This window comes from Colius striatus, chromosome 25 (genome assembly GCF_028858725.1).
Source record: "Colius striatus isolate bColStr4 chromosome 25, bColStr4.1.hap1, whole genome shotgun sequence".
NCBI lineage: Eukaryota > Metazoa > Chordata > Aves > Coliiformes > Coliidae > Colius > Colius striatus.
The window spans coordinates 1780179-1800559 of record NC_084783.1 but is presented as its reverse complement, the minus strand read 5'-3'; the positions used below and the strand labels follow the sequence as shown (position 1 = coordinate 1800559).

The window sequence follows — 20381 nt, the reverse complement described above, 5'->3', positions numbered from 1 at the left end:
AACTCAACCTGTCAGTCAAAGTCTCCATTTCCTAGGCTCCATCCCCATCAGAAAGCAACTTGTCTCACAGAGCTCAGTCACACATGACAAGTGTTTATACAGACTAATGAGGGTCTGTCCCCGTGGACATCATGGATTGCTGAGGCACTGAGGTCCAGGCACTCATGCCCTTTCCCTTGCCACATGCAGGTTTGCAAAGAGCTGCAGTCCTAACTCTGCCCTGCTGCAGGGAGCAGCCCCGTGTGCTTTGGGCTATCCTCCTTCACACAGGGATCCTGCCTGTGGCAGGAACCTCAGGTGCTTCTCTGGAGGGGATGCTTGGTCCAGCAGGGAGGCTCTTGGCTCCTGTGCAGGGACCATGTGCCATCCTCCCAGCCCAGCTCTCAGCAGGACTGCCCATCAGATCAGTCAGCAACCACAGGATGCTTGCCTTTGTGGTTTAGCCATGCAAACCATCTCCTGAGAAAGAAAAGCACAGTTTTCTCATTTAAGTGCCTTAAATATAGCAGGAATTGGGTACGAAAACACCAGCCTCTCCCTCAGGCCTGTCTTTATGCTACACCACAAATATCTGATGTAGCTCTTTCCACTTCTCTGAGGAGCCCTGGCTCTGCCAGATTTGCCTCTCTGAGTCTCTCTGGAGAGGTTCAATAGCCACAGAAAGCAATGAGGCCCATCAGCAATGGCTGTGATGTTGGGTTTGGGCCATGCATTCCTGACAGCCTCCTCTGCCCACACAGGGGATCCTTCCAGACAACTCCTTGGGGCCCCATAACCTGGCAGCCTCCTCAGAGCCGACGTGCGTGACCCTCATCCCACACAGCCCGGGCTGTGCTCTGCTACAGACTCTGCTTTTGGATGAGGAACCTGTGGCCAGACAGGAACTGGCCTCCCTGCTCTCCCCCTGCACATCCCCAGAGGCTGGTCAGCACGTAGCAGCACCAATGTCCTGCAAAAACCAGAGCACAGGAGGCAGCAGTCACGAGGACAGGCAGAGGGTCCACCACAGGTCCTGTCCCTTTGAACTAAACCCTTAGCAGTACCTGAAGAGCCATGAGGCAAAGGGCCTGATGCCATGGGAATGGGCAGAGATCCTCAGGGCAGCAGGAGGTGCATCACTTGTTTTACACCAGTGCCCAAACAGGCTTTCAGCTCTGCCACTCTCAGACCAGAAAGTGCAGCAGTTGTCCTATAAAAACCTCAACTGGAGAAGATAAACCTCCCAAGAACTGGAAGATGTTGCTGGAGAGGATGTAAAGGTTTCCATGTTTATCCTGCAGTCTCCAGCCAAGACCAAGCTGAGCTGGACAGTGTCAAGCACAGGGTATGACCATGCCTATGGCAGGACTGAGCAGCCCAACAGACACCCCAGCCCTTCCCACACCCAAGCAAAGGACAATTCAGATCTACAACTACTACTGTCCTTAACAGGAATGAGTCTGATCCAATCCCACCTTTCAAAGACCTACCAATGTTGTCCCTCAGCAACTCTTCTTGGATTCTTAGAGGTGAAGCCTCTGCAAATAGCTGGTTTGGCCTTTAAAGATCAAAGGTTTAAAACTGAGAAGAGGAAAATCTTTTCTCTTTAGGTCAACCCAGAATAAAACCTTCTATTTGTCACAGCAAAACTGGGGTTTTTTTTCCTTAAGTGAAGACAATGAAAACATTTTGTTCTCCCCAAAATAAAACATGGGGTTTTTTTCTGTTTCAAATGCCTGTTTGAAGGCACTTGTGGTCCCCTGCTTTTTTAATTAGAGGCAGGCAAATTTCACATGGAGAATGTCACAGTGTAATAAAAAGTTAAAGCATTTCACTTCAAGCGTATCTGAAACAAAGTCTGCAGTTCTTCAGCCCCAAAATACTCTCTCTTTTTGGGTTTCTTTTTTACTTCCAACTTCAGTTCAAGTTGTAAATAATTTCAAAGGAACCAAAATAACTTTTATTTTCCCTACAAGCAAATGTTTCATCTTAATTTCAGTCAGGCCAGCTTCAAGCAATTGGAGCCAGACTCTGCTCAGTGGTGCCCAGTAAATGGACATGAGACAAGGGCCAGGAGTTGAAATACAGGCAATTCCCTTTAAAGAGAAGTTTGATTTTATATGTTACTGTAAGGGTGGTCAAATGCTGGAGCAGGCTGTGGAGTCTCCATCCTTGGAGATAATCAATACCCAACTAGACACAGCACTGAGCAACTCCCTCTGCTCCTGCTTTGAGCAGGGGGGTGGATTTGATGATCTCCAGAGGTGCTTTTCAGCCTCATGATGTGTGATTTTATCACCAACTGAAAAAGGCCTGCAGCCTCCTTCCTGGGGATTTCCTGGGATACACAAGCTTGTGTAAAAAATGGGTGGAAAGAGGATTAAACAATATGTGAGTCTGTTGTCCTCTTCACCTAAAGACCTCTGGTGAGGTCAGGAAACAGAGAGGTGACTGGAGAAAGAGGAGAGTATAGAAATCCCAGACCCCATCCATTCCCCAGACCTCTCTCTCTGGGATGCTGTGCCAGATACAAACACTTCAATGTCCTGGCCATTAAGAAAGACAACTAAAATGCCTTAAAATTCCAACCAGACTCCTAGAACCCACCTAGACATTGCAAATGTGCACACACACCAGGGAGCTGCAGCCCTGCAGTGCACAGGGAGCTCTCAGCTCCATCCAGCAGCCTGTCCCGTGCAGAGTTTGGCTGCCAGTAAAGTCGCACATCCACAACTTGCCCAGTGAGCATCTCTTATCCTTTTCCTTCACAAAGGTCCTTGAGCCAGCAACGGGACTTTTTCAATACTGGCTGTTGGAAAACGCATCTCATTCCATCTTTAAAGAGCCGTCAGGCTTAGTCTGGGGCCAAACTTACTTCTTCTGCTTTCTTCTTAGAGAAAGTCACCGGGATGCTTCCACCTCGCGGCTCCAGCCATCTCCTGGTGCCAAGGGACCTCTATAGCCCGTTCCGTGCAGCTTCCCTTGCAGCCAGGAGCGTTATTTCCCGCAGGCTGGGAGGGATTCATCGCCCTCCCGTGGCAGACTCCAAAACAGAAAGTCTTAGACTTTCACCAGTGTCCAGGAAACTGCGGGATTTGCTTTAGTAATAACATCAGCACTTTTCAACAGGTCAATAATTTCTATCACAGGTTCACACAGGTAGGAAAGGAATCTAGAGCCTCCGGGGTGTTGGTGAGCTGCAGGGTTGCAGAAAGTCCCCATCAGCACAAGCTCTCACTGCCTGAAGATGATCTTCAGGGGAATAAAAGGAAGATGCTCACATGACAGCCAGTGTCTTTCCAAAGTGACATACCGTCCTTTTCTCTCCCTCACGGGACTGTTTGGCTCACAGATGGAAAAAGTAGGCTATCAAGTTACATAAAAACACACTATTCCAAGTGAGAGGAGCATGTGGAGATACAATAGAGACTGAAAACAGGGTAAAAAAAAAAAAGCTGCTTTGGATAATACCCAGCACCAGGAAGGACCTGATCCTGCACAACCCATTTCCTTGCTATTGCCTCCTCCATTTCAGCAAGACTCTGCAGGAGTTGAGCTCAGCACAGAATTCCCAGAGGAACTGCAGTACTGGAAAATCAGCCTGGTTCATTTTCTGTGTCCCAGCATCCCCTAAATGGAGTCCCAACAAACCCATTTGGCCTGGCAAGCAGAGATGGGCTAAGTCAGCCCTTGGGTATGTGCTCAATGAAATACCTCTGTGATCAGAGTTTGGAAGAAGTACACTTGCTCCAGGTCCTGGGACTGCAGCCAGTAGATGGCATTCATATTCTATCATATGCATGCACATGCTGTCATGTGCCATCAGGCTCCAGCTGCCTTGGAAAACATGAGAGAAACATTTTTCAGATTAAAATGAAAGTAAAAGGCAAAAATTCACTTTAGCTGGAGATGATGCTGAGGACTTTGACAATTAACTGTGGAGTTATCAAGTGTTAGGGGCTTCCTGGCACCTCTTTTTGTCCCTGTGGATCATCTGTCTGCTTCTAATGTGGAAATATATAACATAAAGAAATACAATGCATCCCTAAAGCATCCCTGAGTATCTTGTGTATCTTGGACCATAGGGATGACCAAAACGTGAGATGTGAGTGAGGGGATTCCCTACCATCCCTCCTGGATGAGTTCCTGTGGTCCTGCTCTGGCAGGGGGGTTGGACTGGATGAGCTTTCGAGGTCCCTTCCAGCCCCTGAGAGTCTGTGATTCTGTGACCCAGGGACTATCAGGCTGCCCATGTGCATGGCTAGGAGCTGCCAGCATTTGGCCAGCACAGATGTGTATTTGCTTTCCTTATGGTGATATACACTGGACTGAGGAAATACTGTCCTCAGCAGCTCATCTTGCAGGAGCCACTCATCCTAAAATAATAACATCGACATGTGTTTGTAAGGGCTGGAAACCAGCCACCTCCCTGCTGAGGTACCAAAGGTTCCTGCTTCCAGCACGTGGGATGTGTGAGCACCCAGCAGAGCACGTGGGTACAGGGGAAGGACAGAAGGGGTGAAGCGAGGCACAGCATGGGGACAGCCAGGGAATGTGCCAGAGCAGGGCCTTGTGAGCCTTCTCCAGAGCCTGCAGACCTTGGCTGGTGCCACTGGAGAGCCCCAGCACCATGCTGAGGTGGCAGGAGAGGGCTGTGTGAGAGCCAGCACCAAGACAAGCTGCCTCTTCTTATTGTCACAGAAAAAGAGATGCAATAAGTAAACTTCTGCTTCCACCACACAGCACTTCTTCCATCTCCCCACCACAACCTGATGTCCAGATCACCCCAGTTCCTCTGTCCACTGAATAGCTCTGAAAAAAACTCAAATGCATGGTTAGAAGATGGTGACAGGAAAATCCCAGGGCAGTAGGCACAGGCAGACATCACAGTCCTGCTCTAGCAGCTGATAGAAGAAAAGAGAGATGTCCTCTCTCAGACCATTTCTGCTAAGACACAAAAGACAAACCCTTACTGTTCCTTCACTGGAGGGGGTCACTCCTAAAGCTAGAGCTACCTTCATCTCTGTACAGCACCAAGCATGCTAGCTGCATGATGCAAACATGAGGGGGGAGCTTTTGAGAGCAGACATCGTCAAAATAACCCTGCCTCTGCCAGCAGCTGGGCTGTGGCTTTGACCAGAGCCAGAGGGAAGGATGTTTGCTGAAGGCCGGGAAGTAAAAGGCAGAGATGTGAACCCAAGCCTGGAGCAGGTGACAATCACTGCTGCTTCATTCATGTTTCAGTTTGCATAGGAATCAGCAAAGGTCTCAGGCTCTGCTGCAGTTACAGACATCCTGGAAGCAAGGAACAGGACCTGATCCTCCAGAACAAGGAGGACTGTCTGTCAGCTCTGTCTGTACAGCCCCTGGCACCAGAAGCCAGACCAGTGCCTCAGGTTTAGGCACAAATCAGTTTTGCATGTGCAAGGCAAGATGGACTATTAAATCCTGCATCCTACCACATGCCCAGGCCACCTTTTACTTTCTCAGTGAATGATGCACTGTGTTAAAAAGCCCTCCCCAGCTCCCACGTCTCCTCTAGGATCAGATCCTGCTGGATGATGGGCAGCCCTCGCTCCCACTGAAAGCAGCAAGGGGACGGTGTGCTCAGCCCCTGCCAGCATCATTCATCTGGAGGAAGAGTGTAGGGAGATATTTGGTACCTCACAGCCAATTGGAGGAGAGGTGACAGTGGAAGGGGGGTGCTTTCAGCTCCTCTCTCCACCCATCCTCCATAACACCCCCCTCCCTGTCACCGTCAGCACCGCCACCGCCATCCTCCTCACACACAAAAGCGGTGCAATTAGCTGACTTAAGAGAGCTGAGGCTTTGCCTGCTGCAAGCAGAAAATAATAATCAAATACCTTGGAAGGGAGGGAGGCAGCAGAGGAAGCAGCAGCCATGGAAGAACACAAATAGCTGTCCTCGATTCCTGCTCGTCCTCCTCCAAGAAAATCCGACTGGCAGAGCAAGGGCTGCTGTGCAAGAGGCTGCCCTAGATGCAGCCCCACGCTCCTCAGCTCAGAAAGCCACACACATCCACGGCTGGATCCAGGTGCTGGACCTCCTGAGCAGCCCCTCTCCGTGGGAGGAATGCCTGGCTGGGATCCAGGCAGCATCTTCTTTGTTCCTCGCTAGCCGCAAGCATCGGTGAGTACAGCATCGTCTGGGTGTCCGTGCTGCCGGGCAACGCTGCAGAGCCAGAACAGGCTCCAGCCTGGCATTTGCTTCAGCATCTTTTTTTTCCTCCTCCCTCCATGATGCCTTTAGGGTTAGCAGAGAGCAGCTGGCAGCAGTGGGGAGGAGGGAGGGAAGGTGGGGTCTCTCTGAGCCCTGAGGTGTTTCCTTTGCCTGCACATAGGGAAATCAAAAATGGAGCCATGTGTGCCATGGGCACTGCACGCAGCCAGGCGTGGGGGTGAGCGCAGGATGTGTGCCCTGGGAGACACCAGGCAGGGAGAGAGCCCTGCAAGGCTCACAGACAGCTCTTTGCTCTGATTCCTGTCTCTGTCAGTGCCTGTGATAAAGACAGATGCTGGATTTACTCAGGCCTCTACGTAGCTTCATTCCCTTAAAGCAGATAGACGCAGATTTATCTCCCTCCCGATCACCAGCAGCTCCCTTGGCAAACACAAGCCTCCAAAGGAAGCAGAAAAAGGACCAGCTCTCTAGAAGATGCTGATTTTCCTGACACCAGGGGACACACAGAGTAGCTCCATCCACTTGGGAATTCAACCTAGGTCCCTTTATCCTTAAAAAACCATAGGCTGCTGTCCAGTCAGTGCCAGGCTACATTTACAGTGTAAAGGCTGAGCTCAGGAGGAACATCCCAAGCTGTCCTGCAGTGGGTGGGTTAGTGCAGGTGCCCAACACAGGAGCTGATTTCACTTGAACATGTTCTAGATAAGGCCTGACCTTGTCCCCTCTAGGCTCAGGTGCTACCAAGCTGAGCTGTAGCAGCATCGAGCTGAGAGCAGTGTATCTGCTCTCTGACCAGAGCTGGTCTTGCAAGGTCTGGTCCTCATCCCTCCCCCAGACTTTGTCAGGAGTTGCAGGTGCAGTCCCTGGTACAAAGGTCTGATTTTTGGTGATTGTCAGTGTAGGAACCTTCTAGTGAAGGCAAACAATATCTATGGTCTTAAGGGCCCATCCCACTGCTGGGGCGTTAGAATGAGTGCAAACAAGGCTCGCTGGATTTGAACTTCTCCTGTCCATATCAGTGCAGAAGAAAGGCCAGACTGGGAATAGCAAACTCGCCTCCATTTGGGGTGCTCTAGTTTTTTGTGCTTTGGTTTACCTGGGAGCATGGCAGAGATGTGAATTCCTCAGGGACGTGAAAGAATGTCCAGTGCTCCCGTGAAGGCCTCCTTGCCCTGCTCTGTCTCTCTCTGGGTGCAGGGACAAGCATGGGGCTGGAGCCCAGGCCAGGCAGCAGCAGTCAGGAATTTCTCTGCAAAAGCAAAGCCATTAACTTCTGCCCAGTGCAGCAAAATGGAAACTGGTGCCACTGCCAAAGCAACCTGAAAGCAGCCTGGGAGGAGCTCGCTCTTCTCCCTTTCAGCCACATTTCATTTCTCGTAGCAGAAGTGCTCATTTATGTTGAGATTAGTATTGGAAGAGAATTAAGAAGAGAAAAACAGAAGGACATCAGCCTAGACAGTGCTCATCCTCAGGGAGAAGTGCTAAGGTCACAACAGAGCTGAGATATACCTATTGCTTTGCTATAGGCCCAGCTTCACCTCCTCTTTCTTGTCCAAAGCATGTCACGTAGCCACAATACTCCATTGCCTCATTGCTTTTGTAAATAAGCAGAAACCACACTTGCTGCTCAGTGGAGCAGGGCATCAGCATACCTGCTCTGAACAATTCAGAATAAATGCTCCCAGGTCCTGCTGCTCAATGCCAACCTCTCTGCCTTCCACTTTGCAGCCTGAGCGCTTCCTCGAGGGAACCACTGTGCAGCCAGCCCTTCTCTGAGCACAATGGGAACCACAGAAGCCACTCTGAGGATGGAAAACGTGGATGTGAAGGAAGAGTGGCAAGATGAGGACTTCCCCAGGTTTGTTCCCTGCAAAAATGCCAGAAATTTAGTTCTTCCTGAAAGAAAGCAGCAGGGTAGAGAGCATGCAGCTCCCTCCCACAAGCCCCAGAGGCAACAGGAGTTGCCCCAACACGGCAGTTCTGGCCAGAGAACAGAGGTTTGGTAACAAGGCTGCCCTGAATGTTTAAAAACTTTGGGGGAGGCTTCTGGCAACTGTTTGTGAGAATGGACAGAGTAAAGAGCTGGATGCAGATGACAGGGAGATTAACAGGGATGGATGGACAGACTCCTTCCCAGTCTCTGAATTAAGGACTGTCTCCCCAAACAGAGCAAAGCTGCTTTGCCAGGAATTTGCCACAGGAAGTGGAGTCATTGGGATGTGATGAGCACTGGTGCTGGCGGGCAGAATCTGAATGGCTACAAACCTTGTAAGAAAGGGAAGTGGAACATCTTTGTTATCAGGAAAGGCTGTGAGCCCTGGGGCTATTCAGCCTTGAGAAGAGAAGGCTGAGGTGACCTCATTAACACTTACAAGTACCTAAAGAGTAGGTGTGGAGAGGATGAGGCCAGTCTTCACTCTGTGGTCCCCAATGACAGGCTCTGGAGAGTCCTTCCAACCCCCACCATTCAGGGATTCTGTGATCTGTGGGTAAGAGAAGGTGCCAGTGGCAGTTTCACCTTCACAGATACTTTATTAACCCCACAGAGTGCCCCTAAAAATAATCCTCATGAGCTGAGTGTGCCCTGAATTCCCTGCAGCTACCCAAAGGCTGTTCCCACCCTTACCCCCAGCCCAGCATTGCCCCACATATCCAGCACCAAAGCACTCACTGGGGCATACACAGCATGGGCACCACACAGCCTTGCTGCAGCTGGGGTCTGGGCTGCTGAGGGGCTTTTCAAGGGCTGTCTCACCCTGTCCCAGCTGCAGCTGAATTCCCCCAGGCAGCCCACAGAGCCCCTGTATTCACAGACAGTGGCACAGTGTGCTGTGGGGGTGGGTGTGCACAGCCCCTGCTGTGCTAGAAAGGGGCTCCTGTTTCCCTCAGCATCAGTGAATGAGCTTAGCTCTGTTTACCCTGGGTCCAGCTGCATCACTGATCTAAGCACCTCTGTCTGCTGGCCCAGCACCCACCTCACAGGACTTGGCTTGTCCTTCCGCTGGCCCCAGAGGTGGACTCTGCCAAGCCCTTGGGTCTCTAGGATGGATTATTAAGGAACAAAGAGCTCTGGGCTGATGGACCTGCGCCAAACTAAGGCTCTTCCAGAGCACTGTGCTGACAAGCTTTTAATTGAGTAAAAGGAAAGTGAGGTATAGAAAGGAATCATAGAATCGTTTCAGGTGGCAAAGCCCCTGAAGCTCCTGGGGTCCCAGCCCTTCCCTCACCCTGCCCAGCCACTAACCCACAGCCCTCAGCACCTCAGCTCCAGGGCTTTGGGATCCCTCCAGGGCTGGAGACTCCCCCAGATCCCTGGGCAGCCTGGCACAGGGGCTGACACCCCTCTCAGGGAAACAGTTCTGCCTCAGCTCCAATCTCCACCTCCCCCAGGGCAACTTGAGCCTCTTGTCCTGTCATTTATTACTGGGAAGAAGAGACTGCTCCCCACCTCACTCCAGCCTCCTGGCAGGTAGTTGCAGGGAGTGATCAGGTCTCCCCTCACCCTGCTCTTCAGACTGAATAATCCCGATGCACAGCTCCCTAGAGAATCTGGGGGAAAAGCTGGACTAGCTCCTGGACACCTATGTACAACCATCATGTCGGAGCTGGAGCTGTCAGGGTGTTTCACACTTGCCATGCAAGCAGCAAACCCAGGCATAGCCAAGCCCTTAAGGGGCATTTCTTCTGCAGGACCCTCAGCACCTCCTAACAGAGAGGTTATCACTCCTACCTCACAGACAAAGCACAGGGAGAGGCAAAGGGATGTGACTGTGGCTGCATGACAAACCAGTGGTAGAGATGAGGCCAGAGCCCCACAGACAAGCTCCCCAGCCTGCTGATAGACTGCTGCAGAGCAATCAAATCAGGAAAGATAGAAGAGAAATAGAGCCCAAACAGCAAAGGACTGAATGCTGGCTCTGCTACACTGCCAGTACAAAGAAATAAATCATATTTTTCAAGACACTTCCCCCCCAGAAGCACAAAAATAATAGGGCAGAAGCTGCTGCATGTGGGACAGTAGCTCTCTAGCAGATGATTTGCTGCATAGCTATTTTTGCTTAGCTGTGATTAACCAATCTTGCCACAAAAAAAAAAAGCCCCATATCCTAGACAAAGATCTGGGCTGAGGAAACTGAATTCAGCTGCTCATTAAGGACACAAGGCACCAGTCTCATCCCTCCCAGAGAAGCTGATCTGCAAAACAAGCGCCTGCCTTGCTGGTGGCACAGGTCAAGGAGAGGAAAGGGTTGTCTCTCCTGCTGCTCCCTGAAGGTTTAGCCTCCAGCTGACAGTGTGTCTCAGCTGTCTGTGCAAGGGCTGTCCTGCAGGGATGCTGTAAGGGGCGGATGCAGGAGCATGCTCACTCCAGCACCCATCCATCCGGATCACGCTGGGGGAAGGCTGGGGCTGGTTGGGACCTGAAAGAAGGTGCTTACAGAGGGGAAACCGGGCAGGACTTTATCAGCAGAGAGCAAAATGGTGGCACCTAACCCTTAGAAAACCTGCTTTGTTCAGAAAATTTGGCACCAGGGGCTGGCTGCATTTAGGAAGGAAGATTTACAGGAGAGATTGGGAGGTAGCAAGTCGAGCACCCTTTGGGGAAGGTAAGGAAGCTCTTTTCTTCATCTTTGACTTTGGAAATGCTTTTCTGAAATGAATCCCAGCAGGAGAGAGCAGAGTGTCTGACCACAGCACGTCCCCAGGCTCAGCTGGGCCTCCCCCCACACACTCCTTTGATGCTGTATCACCAAGTTGTGCCAGGCACCAGCTCACGGTCACATAAACAACCAGCTGGGCCCCATGTGAGGAAAAAGTAAAAGGGAGGATGAGAAGCTGGAGGGGGGCAGAGGGTTCTTGCTCAGAAACACATTATGGCAGCCCACAGGGTCCAGGTGCTACACAAGCAAGAAAGGAACAAATGCCTTTGATCAGGTCTCCAACTCTCATAAATATCCAGCAACCATCTAGGAGAGGATTATCCCTTAATCTAAATATTTATAGGCTTTAATTTGGCTGGTGGCTCTGGTGTCACGGCAGCATGAAGAGGAGCCTTTGTAGGGCAAAGCTAGGCTGTAGCCTCCTGCAGCTGCTGGGCACCTGCCCTGGGCACCAGTCCCATCCCCATTCTTACAGTACTGCCTTAAAATTGGGGGTTTTTCCCCCCATGTTCCACCCCAAGGCTGTGCCAGCACCTGGAGGTGTGAGCTCTTCCCCTGTTGCAGGGGAGCTTCCAGCAAGGGGCAGGTGAAATGAGGATGGTTCAGGAGGTGTCTTCTAAACAGACCTTCAGCAACATTAACTTGTCGTGGGGTTGGTGGGGTTTGTGCTGTGGAAGTTGCAGAGGAGAGGCAGAAGTCTCATCTCAAAATCAGGAGAAAAGTGTCCCTAAGGCATGTCCAGCTCAGGGTGGGCACAGTGCTGGTCAGCCACCAACTAGGGCTCCTCACAGCAGTGCTAGGACCAAATCTGCACTTTGCTTCCCCCACTGTGCATCAGGAGCAAGTCCAGCAACTTGCACAGGGTGACACAGCCACTAATGAGACTTGCATTAGCATCTGTACAGGAGAAACAACTTCTAAAGGAACTGATGCCCCTGCCTTCTGGCTGGAGGCGTGGTGATTCATACCAAGGGGGTGCAGCAGCCACTCTCCGGGAGCTGCAAATCCTGACCTCTGCCATGGAGCAGAAGGGAGCAGTGGGTCAGCTTTTGGCTCTGAAATACTGGTTTGAGTGCTTGGGAATTAACCCACGTCCAAACTGCAGCAGGGTTTGGCTATCATGATCAGCTTTTGTCAAATGGGGGCTGAGGTGAGGATAGGGTGGCTGTTCTGGGATCACACCTAAGGTTTGATCCTTGCCTTGAACACTGGCTGCCTTAGAGCAAAGCCACTCTCTGCCTCCTGGGAGAAGTGGTTGTGGCAGGCACTTTGGATGAAGTTTTTCTCTGCTGCAGGTGGGGCCTGTGGTAGAAAGCAGGATGCACTGCACAAAACCATTGGCAGAGAGTGCAGAGTGCTCTTGTGCTAAGCATCCACTGCTAGCTCAGCTGCTGCTGGCATCAAAGCCTTCTGGGCTCAGGAACAGCCAAATTCAGGCTGTCTGGACAGCCCTCTGCATTGTCTTCACTGTGCAGGGAACAGGAATACACACAGCAAAGTACCAAATGCAGAAGATGTTCCCTGGTACTCCTGATGAGGAGCCTGATCCTGTCTCTCAAACTTCTAGAGATAAAAATGGGGATAATATGGAGAGAGTAAGGATGTTATCAGGCTCTTTTGGGAACAGGATTTGTTCCTATGGCCCTGTCTGGATTTTGCAGCCTTTTGGCTGAATGGCAACATGAAGGATCTGTTTGGGGGGGTAACTGAGGGATAGTTTGGAGGTTACTAGAGATTACACAGTACTCCAGTAAGAAAGTACAGCTGGTGGATTGCTCTTGGGCAGATCACCTGAGAGCATCCCTCAGGCTGCCTTCACAGGCAAAAGGGAAAGGCAGAGCACATGTGGGGATCATGTTTTGCCCTGATGTCCCCAGTTCTCTCCACTACCTGCCAGGCAGTGACTTTCTCCTAAGCATCTCCTGTTATCTCCTGTCTTTTTACCTCTGCATCTTGGCTTGCTGGCAGACCTCTCCCAGAAGAGACAGGGATGGAGTCACTGGGCAGCCCTACAGAAGATGAGAACACATCCTGTAAGTACCCACCTGCCTTATCAAGACCTTGAAGGAAAACAAGCCCATGGGAATGGCAGCTTAGGTCAAAAGCCCCTTCCCTTGGAGTATCTGCCAAAATTCCCATGTGGGAGAGGAAACCAGCAGAGATTTGAATTTGTTTAATCTTCCACAAGAAGCTGGGGGAGGAAACAGAGATCTCAGAACCGTGGGCACTTTTATCCAGCCATACCTGCAGGTGCCCATACCTCCCAGCTATGATCCACCACCCTTAGCTTCTAAGACCCTAGCCTGAAATATGCCTAATGAAACACCATGTCTTGCACTAAGCATCCAGGATAAGGACAACCTGTCAGTTCTTTTCCTTTTAACTTCAGCTCCCCCAAATACTTTAAACTTTAACGGGGCGCGTCGTAAGCGGAAGACACTTGTTGCACCTGAAATCAACATTTCCCTGGACCAGAGTGAAGGCTCCATTCTCTCTGATGACTTCTTGGACACACCAGATGACCTGGACATTAATGTGGATGATATTGAAACTCCTGATGAGACAGATTCCCTCGAATTCTTGGGCAATGGGAATGAACTGGAATGGGAAGGTAAAAGGCTGGTTTGGGGGGAATGTCTGCAGGAGCTGGGGCTCTTTTTATCTTCATTTCAACCACTTTTGACATTGCTTACATGAGCAGCTGAGGATTGACTTCACCATCAGTGAAGCACAGCATAGACAACCAAGCCTCATTTTCCACACAGCATATACCCCACCCTGACCCCAGTTATAGCCCAAGTGCCTCAGAACTGCTATCTCAGCACTTCCATCTAGGGATAGAAGTAGTGCAGGGACTTGCAAACACCAGCCTAGCCACAATTCAGGATAAGACATAAGGCTGTGGGCACACGTGCCCTTCCAGCTGCAGCTGGGCCAACCACCCCAGGCAGGACTGTGCCATCTGCTCAGCTCTGCCAGTAGAGCTGCCACGTGTATGTTCACACCTCTCAAATAATGTGATCTTGGCTAACCTGGCTGATTTGGACTAAATCAGGTTCAGAAGGACTCACACAAGCAGCTCTGCCAGCAGATCAAAAGACAAGAGGCACTGGCAGTGCCCTCTGCAGCCAGTATAGATCTGAAGGAGGATCCAGCAATAGGTCCTGACCTGTGACTGCAGGTACCATAAGCAGCATGAGATTTTAAGTTTATTTCTATTATGATTTGGCAATGGAACAAGATTATTAAGAATCACAAACTGACACAGACCAAAGCCACAGATGAAATGGGTCATCCTCAGTCTGTGGTTGTCATTGCCTCTCACTGCACGCCAAAGCTCTTGCACAGAACCTCTTCACACATTGTATTAAAGGCAGATATGTTTGTCCCTTTTCCAGACGACACTCCAGTAGCCACAGCCAAGAACATGCCTGGGGACAGTGCAGATCTGTTTGGGGATGGTGGGACTGAAGACGGGAGCGCTACCAACGGGCGGCTCTGGAGGACTGTCATCATCGGGGAGCAGGAGCACCGCATCGATCTCCAGATGATCAAACCCTACATGAGAGTGGTGACACATGGAGGTGAGGGACAGGGAGGCCTAATCCTGGCTTGGTGGATGTCTTTCAGTCCATCTTTGGCATGCTGGAGGGTATGCCATGACTGTTTTGACAGTCTAGGGTTAGATTGCTCTTCTTTTTGTACCACGGGGTGATAGAAGACTACAAAAGCATCCAGCCCATGCTAAAAACACAGAGCCACTGTAGCAGCCTTTCAGTAAACCAAAGCAGTGATAAAGCTGAGTGTACCCTGACCCTCAGCCCTGGGTGTGGGCAGCATGGCCAGGGATGAAGAGACTATAGATGCTTAATCCCTCAGAGCCTGAGCTGTCTCAGGAGGCACAGCTAAAGGCCAGTACATCCACAGTGGCCACATCTGAAAGCTGGGCAAAGCCAAGCAGTGGCCCAGGGCAAAGCTCTGTATTTCAACACACACAAATTCCTTCCCTGAACCTCACATGCATGTTCTAGCCAAACCCAGGATCAGAGGCAAACCTGATCATGGAAGGAAGAGGTCCATGAGAGGGACAAACACTTACCTAGAGCTGAAGAGAGGCACAAACACCAACGCAGCCCCAAATCTGGCAATACACCCTTGCTGTTATTTTTCCTCCAACTTTTGTGTCTCCCTCTGGACACAACACTAATGCTGCCTGTGTCTTTCTTTCCCAGGATACTATGGAGAAGGTCTCAATGCCATCATTGTCTTTGCTGCCTGCTATCTCCCAGACAGTAACCTGGCTGATTACCACTACATCATGGAGAACCTCTTTCTGTAAGTGGCTGGTCAAGGTCAGTGAGGGAGAGGAGGGCTCTGGGGAGTTTCCATGTATGCATTGCATCAGATGGAAAGAGTTTGAATCCTGGCCAAATGTACCCAGTGTGCAGCTGCAGACTGGAGCAAGCACCACTGGGTGAGACACTCTCCACAGCATTTGCATCCAAGTCAAATAAGTCAAAGCATTCAAACATTCAGTGTTAATTACGTTAGTGATGGACTCACAGCCAGGCTAGAACATACATATACAATGCTGAACAGCTGGTAAATGCTACTGCTATGAAGAATGATACAGGGGTGTCCATCAGTGTATGCACTGTGTTAACATCTACCAGTGATGGCTGAAAAAAACCTTGCAAAGGTGCCAGGAGAACCTGAAACCTATTCAAAGGTCTACAAAGAAATGATGTGAAGACACCTCAAGGGGCTTTTTAGTCTCATGTCCCCATTGCTTTTGATCACCACCCAACAGATATGTGATCAGTAGCCTGGAACTGCTGGTGGCTGAGGACTACATGATTGTGTACCTAAATGGAGCAACACCCCGGAGGAGGATGCCAGGCCTTGGCTGGCTGAAGAAATGCTATCAGATGATAGACAGAAGGTGAGAATCCTGTTAGTGTTACCTCCTCATTCTTTCCTGTCCTCTTTCCACATCCCTTCCACTGCTTCCGCACAACTTTCCCAGACAGCCCTCTTTCTTTACTCCCCGTGTACTGTAATTCCTTGCTCTGTTACAGCTTGCTGACTTATTGTAGGCTCTCTTCACCATCCATTCTTCCTCCTTCCCTCATAAGCACCTTCGCAGGCACTAGGCTAATACAGCACCCAAGAAAAGCAGTGCTCCAATAGCCTGCTGAGTCCAAGCTTAAACCAGGCTCCTGAGGCTATGAGCAAAGCTTTGGTCTGGAGACATCCAGCCAAGGCCAGTAACAGTTATTAGTGCCATGACACATTACAGATGAGTTTAATAAAAGGTACTTTAAATCTGACTTTCTGTCCCATGGCTTTTCCACAGGCTGCGTAAAAACCTCAAAGCACTGATAATCGTGCATCCCTCGTGGTTCATCCGGACAGTGCTGGCTATATCCAGACCCTTCATCAGGTAAATCTCATGTTCCCAAACTTGGCTGCTTTGGGAGCTGAAATTTAAAACTCCTCAATCAGATCTCAAGCTCTACAGTAGCTAGCAGTGACCGAGGTGAGACTATGTTATTTGTCCTACATGTCTCTGATGGTTCCAAGGACAACTCCAGAGGTGGTTTTAGGAGACACTGTGCTGGTCTGGGTCCAGATCAAAGCTTGTCCCAGTGGGTAGTGAATAAAGATTCACTAGGAAGTGCAGGCCAGGTGGGTCTTTTTCCCCCTTGAAGATATTGAGGTGGGGAACAAAATGAGATGCATTAGTGAGGGATCTCACCACAATTTTTAGTCATCAGCATTTTGGCACTGGGAGGAGATGGGTACACCCAGACTACAGAGGGTGCAGAGATGCAGAACTCCCTGTTTCCACCAGGAAAAAAACAGACTTCCTATGGAGAGAGCATAAAGGCAAGACCTCAAGCACATGCTCTTGTTCTCTCTCTGTGACAGTGTGAAGTTTATCAACAAGATCCAGTACGTTCACAGCCTGGAGGAACTGGAGCAACTTATCCCAATGGAACATGTACAGATTCCAGACTGTGTCTTACAGTGAGTATCAGAGGGACCCTGGGGCACACATTGCTCTGAGGAGCCACAGGACAGAAATCCTGCATTGCAGGATACAGAGTCCAAAGCCATGTTCTGGCAATGCAGAGCCTGAGGCAAACTTTATCTTACTGACACACAGCTGCCAAGCAAGGGCCTGCACACTGGGCTGAGCTTGCAGTTTCTGTCACCTTCAGAGCAAACATTGCATTTGTAGTAAAAGCAAACAGCCCTGACTGGGTGACATTTAAAGAATGTTTCCTGTTTGTTGCAGATATGAAGAAGAGAGGATCAAGGCCAGAAAAGAAAGGTAAAATTAATTCTGGGGGGTGGGGGGAAGGTGGGTTAGTTTTCATGGGATGTTGTTGCTTCCTCTCAGCCAATCCTGTCTTCCTCCTACTCTGATATCCCACACTGCCTACACTTATTTTCTACTGCTTTTCTCAAATAAGCAAAAGCTGCAGCAGGGGAGAAGCAGCTGGATTAAAAAGTTATTTATCCACAGCACTGTTCCTCTTAACACCCCCAGTGCACACATGCTGACCATGCATCATACATGCCAGCAAAGATCATCAGAAATCACTCTGTGTATAAAAATGGCACATTTTTCCCCATATGATCACACAAACCGAACTTAAAGTGAGAGCCAGTGCTTATTTTAAAAGCCACTTCATTCTGAGTGGCACAAGGGGAGCTATTAGTTTAGGGTTTGTTTTGTTTCATTTTCTCAACTGGTTCTACCACCAGTGATTTAGGTTAGAAGTGCTGGTCCATACACAGTGGTGGAGAGAGAAAAGCACAAGACAGATGTGCTCTAGCAACATCTCTTGGTGCTCGTGAACCAAGTGGGAGATGCCACTTTGGGAGGATTTGGTTCATAAACTGATGAAAAGCAAATCATGCAGCCCAGCTGCCATCCTCTAGGGCCAGCAGAGGCCTCCTGAGAGCATCAGGATTATTGATGCTCTATATCACAGGGACAAGAAGCCAATGGTCATTTCTGAGCAGACCTGTGAGACCTCTAAGGGCCAGCTCTCTTCCCTAGAAATACTTTAGATGCTCCTTCATAGTATTCACCTTTGGATTTCAAATGTGATTTGTGTTTACAGGGCAGAAGAGAAACAAGACATGGCTGAGAAGGAAAGGTAACTACTCTTTTTTGTTTATCCTTCACTTGTAAAAGAGCTTAAGCAGTCTTTGGTGAGAAGGGCCCCATTGCTTGGTAGCACCCCCCAGGAAGCCAGGCTCTGCCTTCTCAGGAGATATTTGGACTCAACAGGACATTTCTAAAGTTTGCTGAAGCTGTTTTTTACCTTTGTGAACCTGGTTTGGTTATGGACCAGAGCCAGAGGCACCAGAGAACATTCTCCTGATATTGAGCTGTAGCATTGCATGATGGTGCAATGCAGAGGGCCAAACACTGCTGCCAGGCACCTCTGGGGTGTGTGTAAAGGCAAGAGATGAAGCTGTAATGTTAGAAGGGAAAACAAATTCCAGGGAGGTTTTGAAGACAGTCTCAAAATCCTAAGCCAGGATAATTTTGCCTTGTTTTGGCTCTGCTTCTGAGTGATATAACCTCTCTTTTTCATTGTATCTAAGTAGCTCCTGAGGGGGAACAGTGTATATTCTGCTACTCTCTTCCCAGAGAAAATGCAGCTTTGCTCAAAATTGCCAGGGTCCATTGGCTGAGTCTGAATTGTTCTGAGAAACTTATGGGGCCTCAGGGCGAAGAGAGGGTGATTGGTTTGTGGTGGAGATTCACTTACTGTTTTGCTGTTTCTTTTCCAAGCAGGCCTGTGCCCCCACCAGAGGATCAAGAAACCAGGTTTGAGTCATACCTCACTCTCTTGTTTGTCTCTGTGTGATGGATTTCATTGTGTTTGTGATTCACTAACAGGAAAGGCAAGACCTGGTTAGATCCAGGTTCTCTTTAGCCTTGTGCTGCTCACTGAGCACAAAACAGGCATCAGCCACTTTGCAGCTACAAAGCCTGTTGACATGGTCACCCCACTGAGGTGAGGCTGCAGGCACAACTGCTGCAGCTTGTCTCCAAGTACAGATTGGCCACCACTGCAGCTGCTATGGGACACCTGAGAAAAGCTGCTCCTCAATAAATCACCTGGCCTTTGCCCACAGTAAAAGCGTACATGTGGGCATTTATTGCAGAGCTGCCTTTACCCTGCAGTAACTATTTCACAGCCCTGTGCACTCAGGAAAAGTCCTTAGAGAAAGAAAGCCCATTAAAGCTACAAATGACAATATCTTTGGCCCTGATACACTTTTGTGCAGGATTACACCCAAACACTCATATTTTTTTGACATAGTGGAAATAACAAAATATTTGCTATCTAAAAAAAACCTCTTGTCTTTCTCTTCCTTCCCAGTATGTCATGAATCGAGGTGGAGTGGAATGAATGGAGCAGAAGAATGACGCAGCCTGGCAGTCACCCATGTAAATGACCTTTTGGTATAAGACCTGTTACCATGTGATTCTGAGTTCTGTAAGATCATGGAGCCTGCCTCCCCTGTCTCCAACATGCAAAGTCCTTTAAAACTTTTTGAAAACATTTTACTTGAGAAAAGAAAAACCAACAAAAAAACCCACCCCAACCCAACCACAAAGCAAGCCAAGCCAAGAATAGCACTTTTCAGGACAGGTTCCAGTGTGTTTCAGTAATGGTCTGTGCAGAGCTATTAAACAGAGCAAATAGATGCCATATTTCCTCTTAGTAAGTTAAGAGCATCCTGTAGTCCATTAGTCATCAGCCCAGAAAGAGATATATTTTTTGTTTAAATTATAATCCCTTCCCCTAACTTGCTGCTGGCCAGCACTCAGACATTTTGCTTTAAACTCTACACCCAGTTTCCTCTATATAGACATTGCAACAGCTGCTGCCCCAGGGAATAACTAATACAGGCAATGAAAAGAGTGCATTTTCCTCCTTTCTATAGCCAGTATATGCTTCTTCCTGAAAATAGCAAGTGCCCACTGGTCTAGGCACCTCTTCCAGCCTTGACCACCTCAGTTAATTCATTGCCAGTTCCTCTTATTAACTCACACAGAGCCATTCGTATGAGTAAATGCCCTGGTTTTTCCCCTCTCCAATTTGTTCTGTCTCAGTTTGTAAGGCACTAACTTTGAAAGAGAGTCCTATATGGCACGGCAGCCTCCACAGAACCTTCTTACGAGACTCCTACATCAACGCACACACACACCAAAAAGGTCTGGTTTAAAGAAGGAGCCTTATGGAAAGTTTTTCACGCCTTGTCTTTGTATTGATTTCATGACACTGGACAATCATTCACTATAAATACCTCCTGGTGTGGAGATAAGCTGCTAAATGTTTCAGATTTCCTACTTGCCATCCCTGAGCAATGAGGGCCTCATCTATACTCTGCCTGGGAAAAAGGCAGGTGGAGAATGCTGCAGATGTGGAGGCAGGCTGCTGTATCTAGGTTCAGCTTCTCAGTTAGCCAAGAGAGGGAGAAATGATATTGAGACTCTTGAGATTTGTG

General features: G+C 49.3%; 1 protein-coding gene across 1 annotated transcript; it reads left to right on the top strand.

The window, feature by feature from the left end:
* The first annotated feature begins 6084 nt into the window (after positions 1–6084).
* On the top strand, positions 6085–19313 carry ATCAY (ATCAY kinesin light chain interacting caytaxin). Its single transcript, XM_010196411.2, has 13 exons — positions 6085–6129; positions 7909–8038; positions 12807–12871; positions 13228–13449; positions 14237–14422; positions 15071–15173; positions 15649–15780; positions 16195–16281; positions 16770–16868; positions 17140–17175; positions 17975–18010; positions 18655–18690; positions 19250–19313. The coding sequence occupies exons 2-13, from the start codon at positions 7962–7964 to the stop codon at positions 19257–19259; spliced, it is 1089 nt and encodes a 362-aa protein (XP_010194713.2). The 5' UTR covers positions 6085–6129; positions 7909–7961; the 3' UTR covers positions 19260–19313.
* The last annotated feature ends 1068 nt before the right edge of the window (positions 19314–20381 follow it).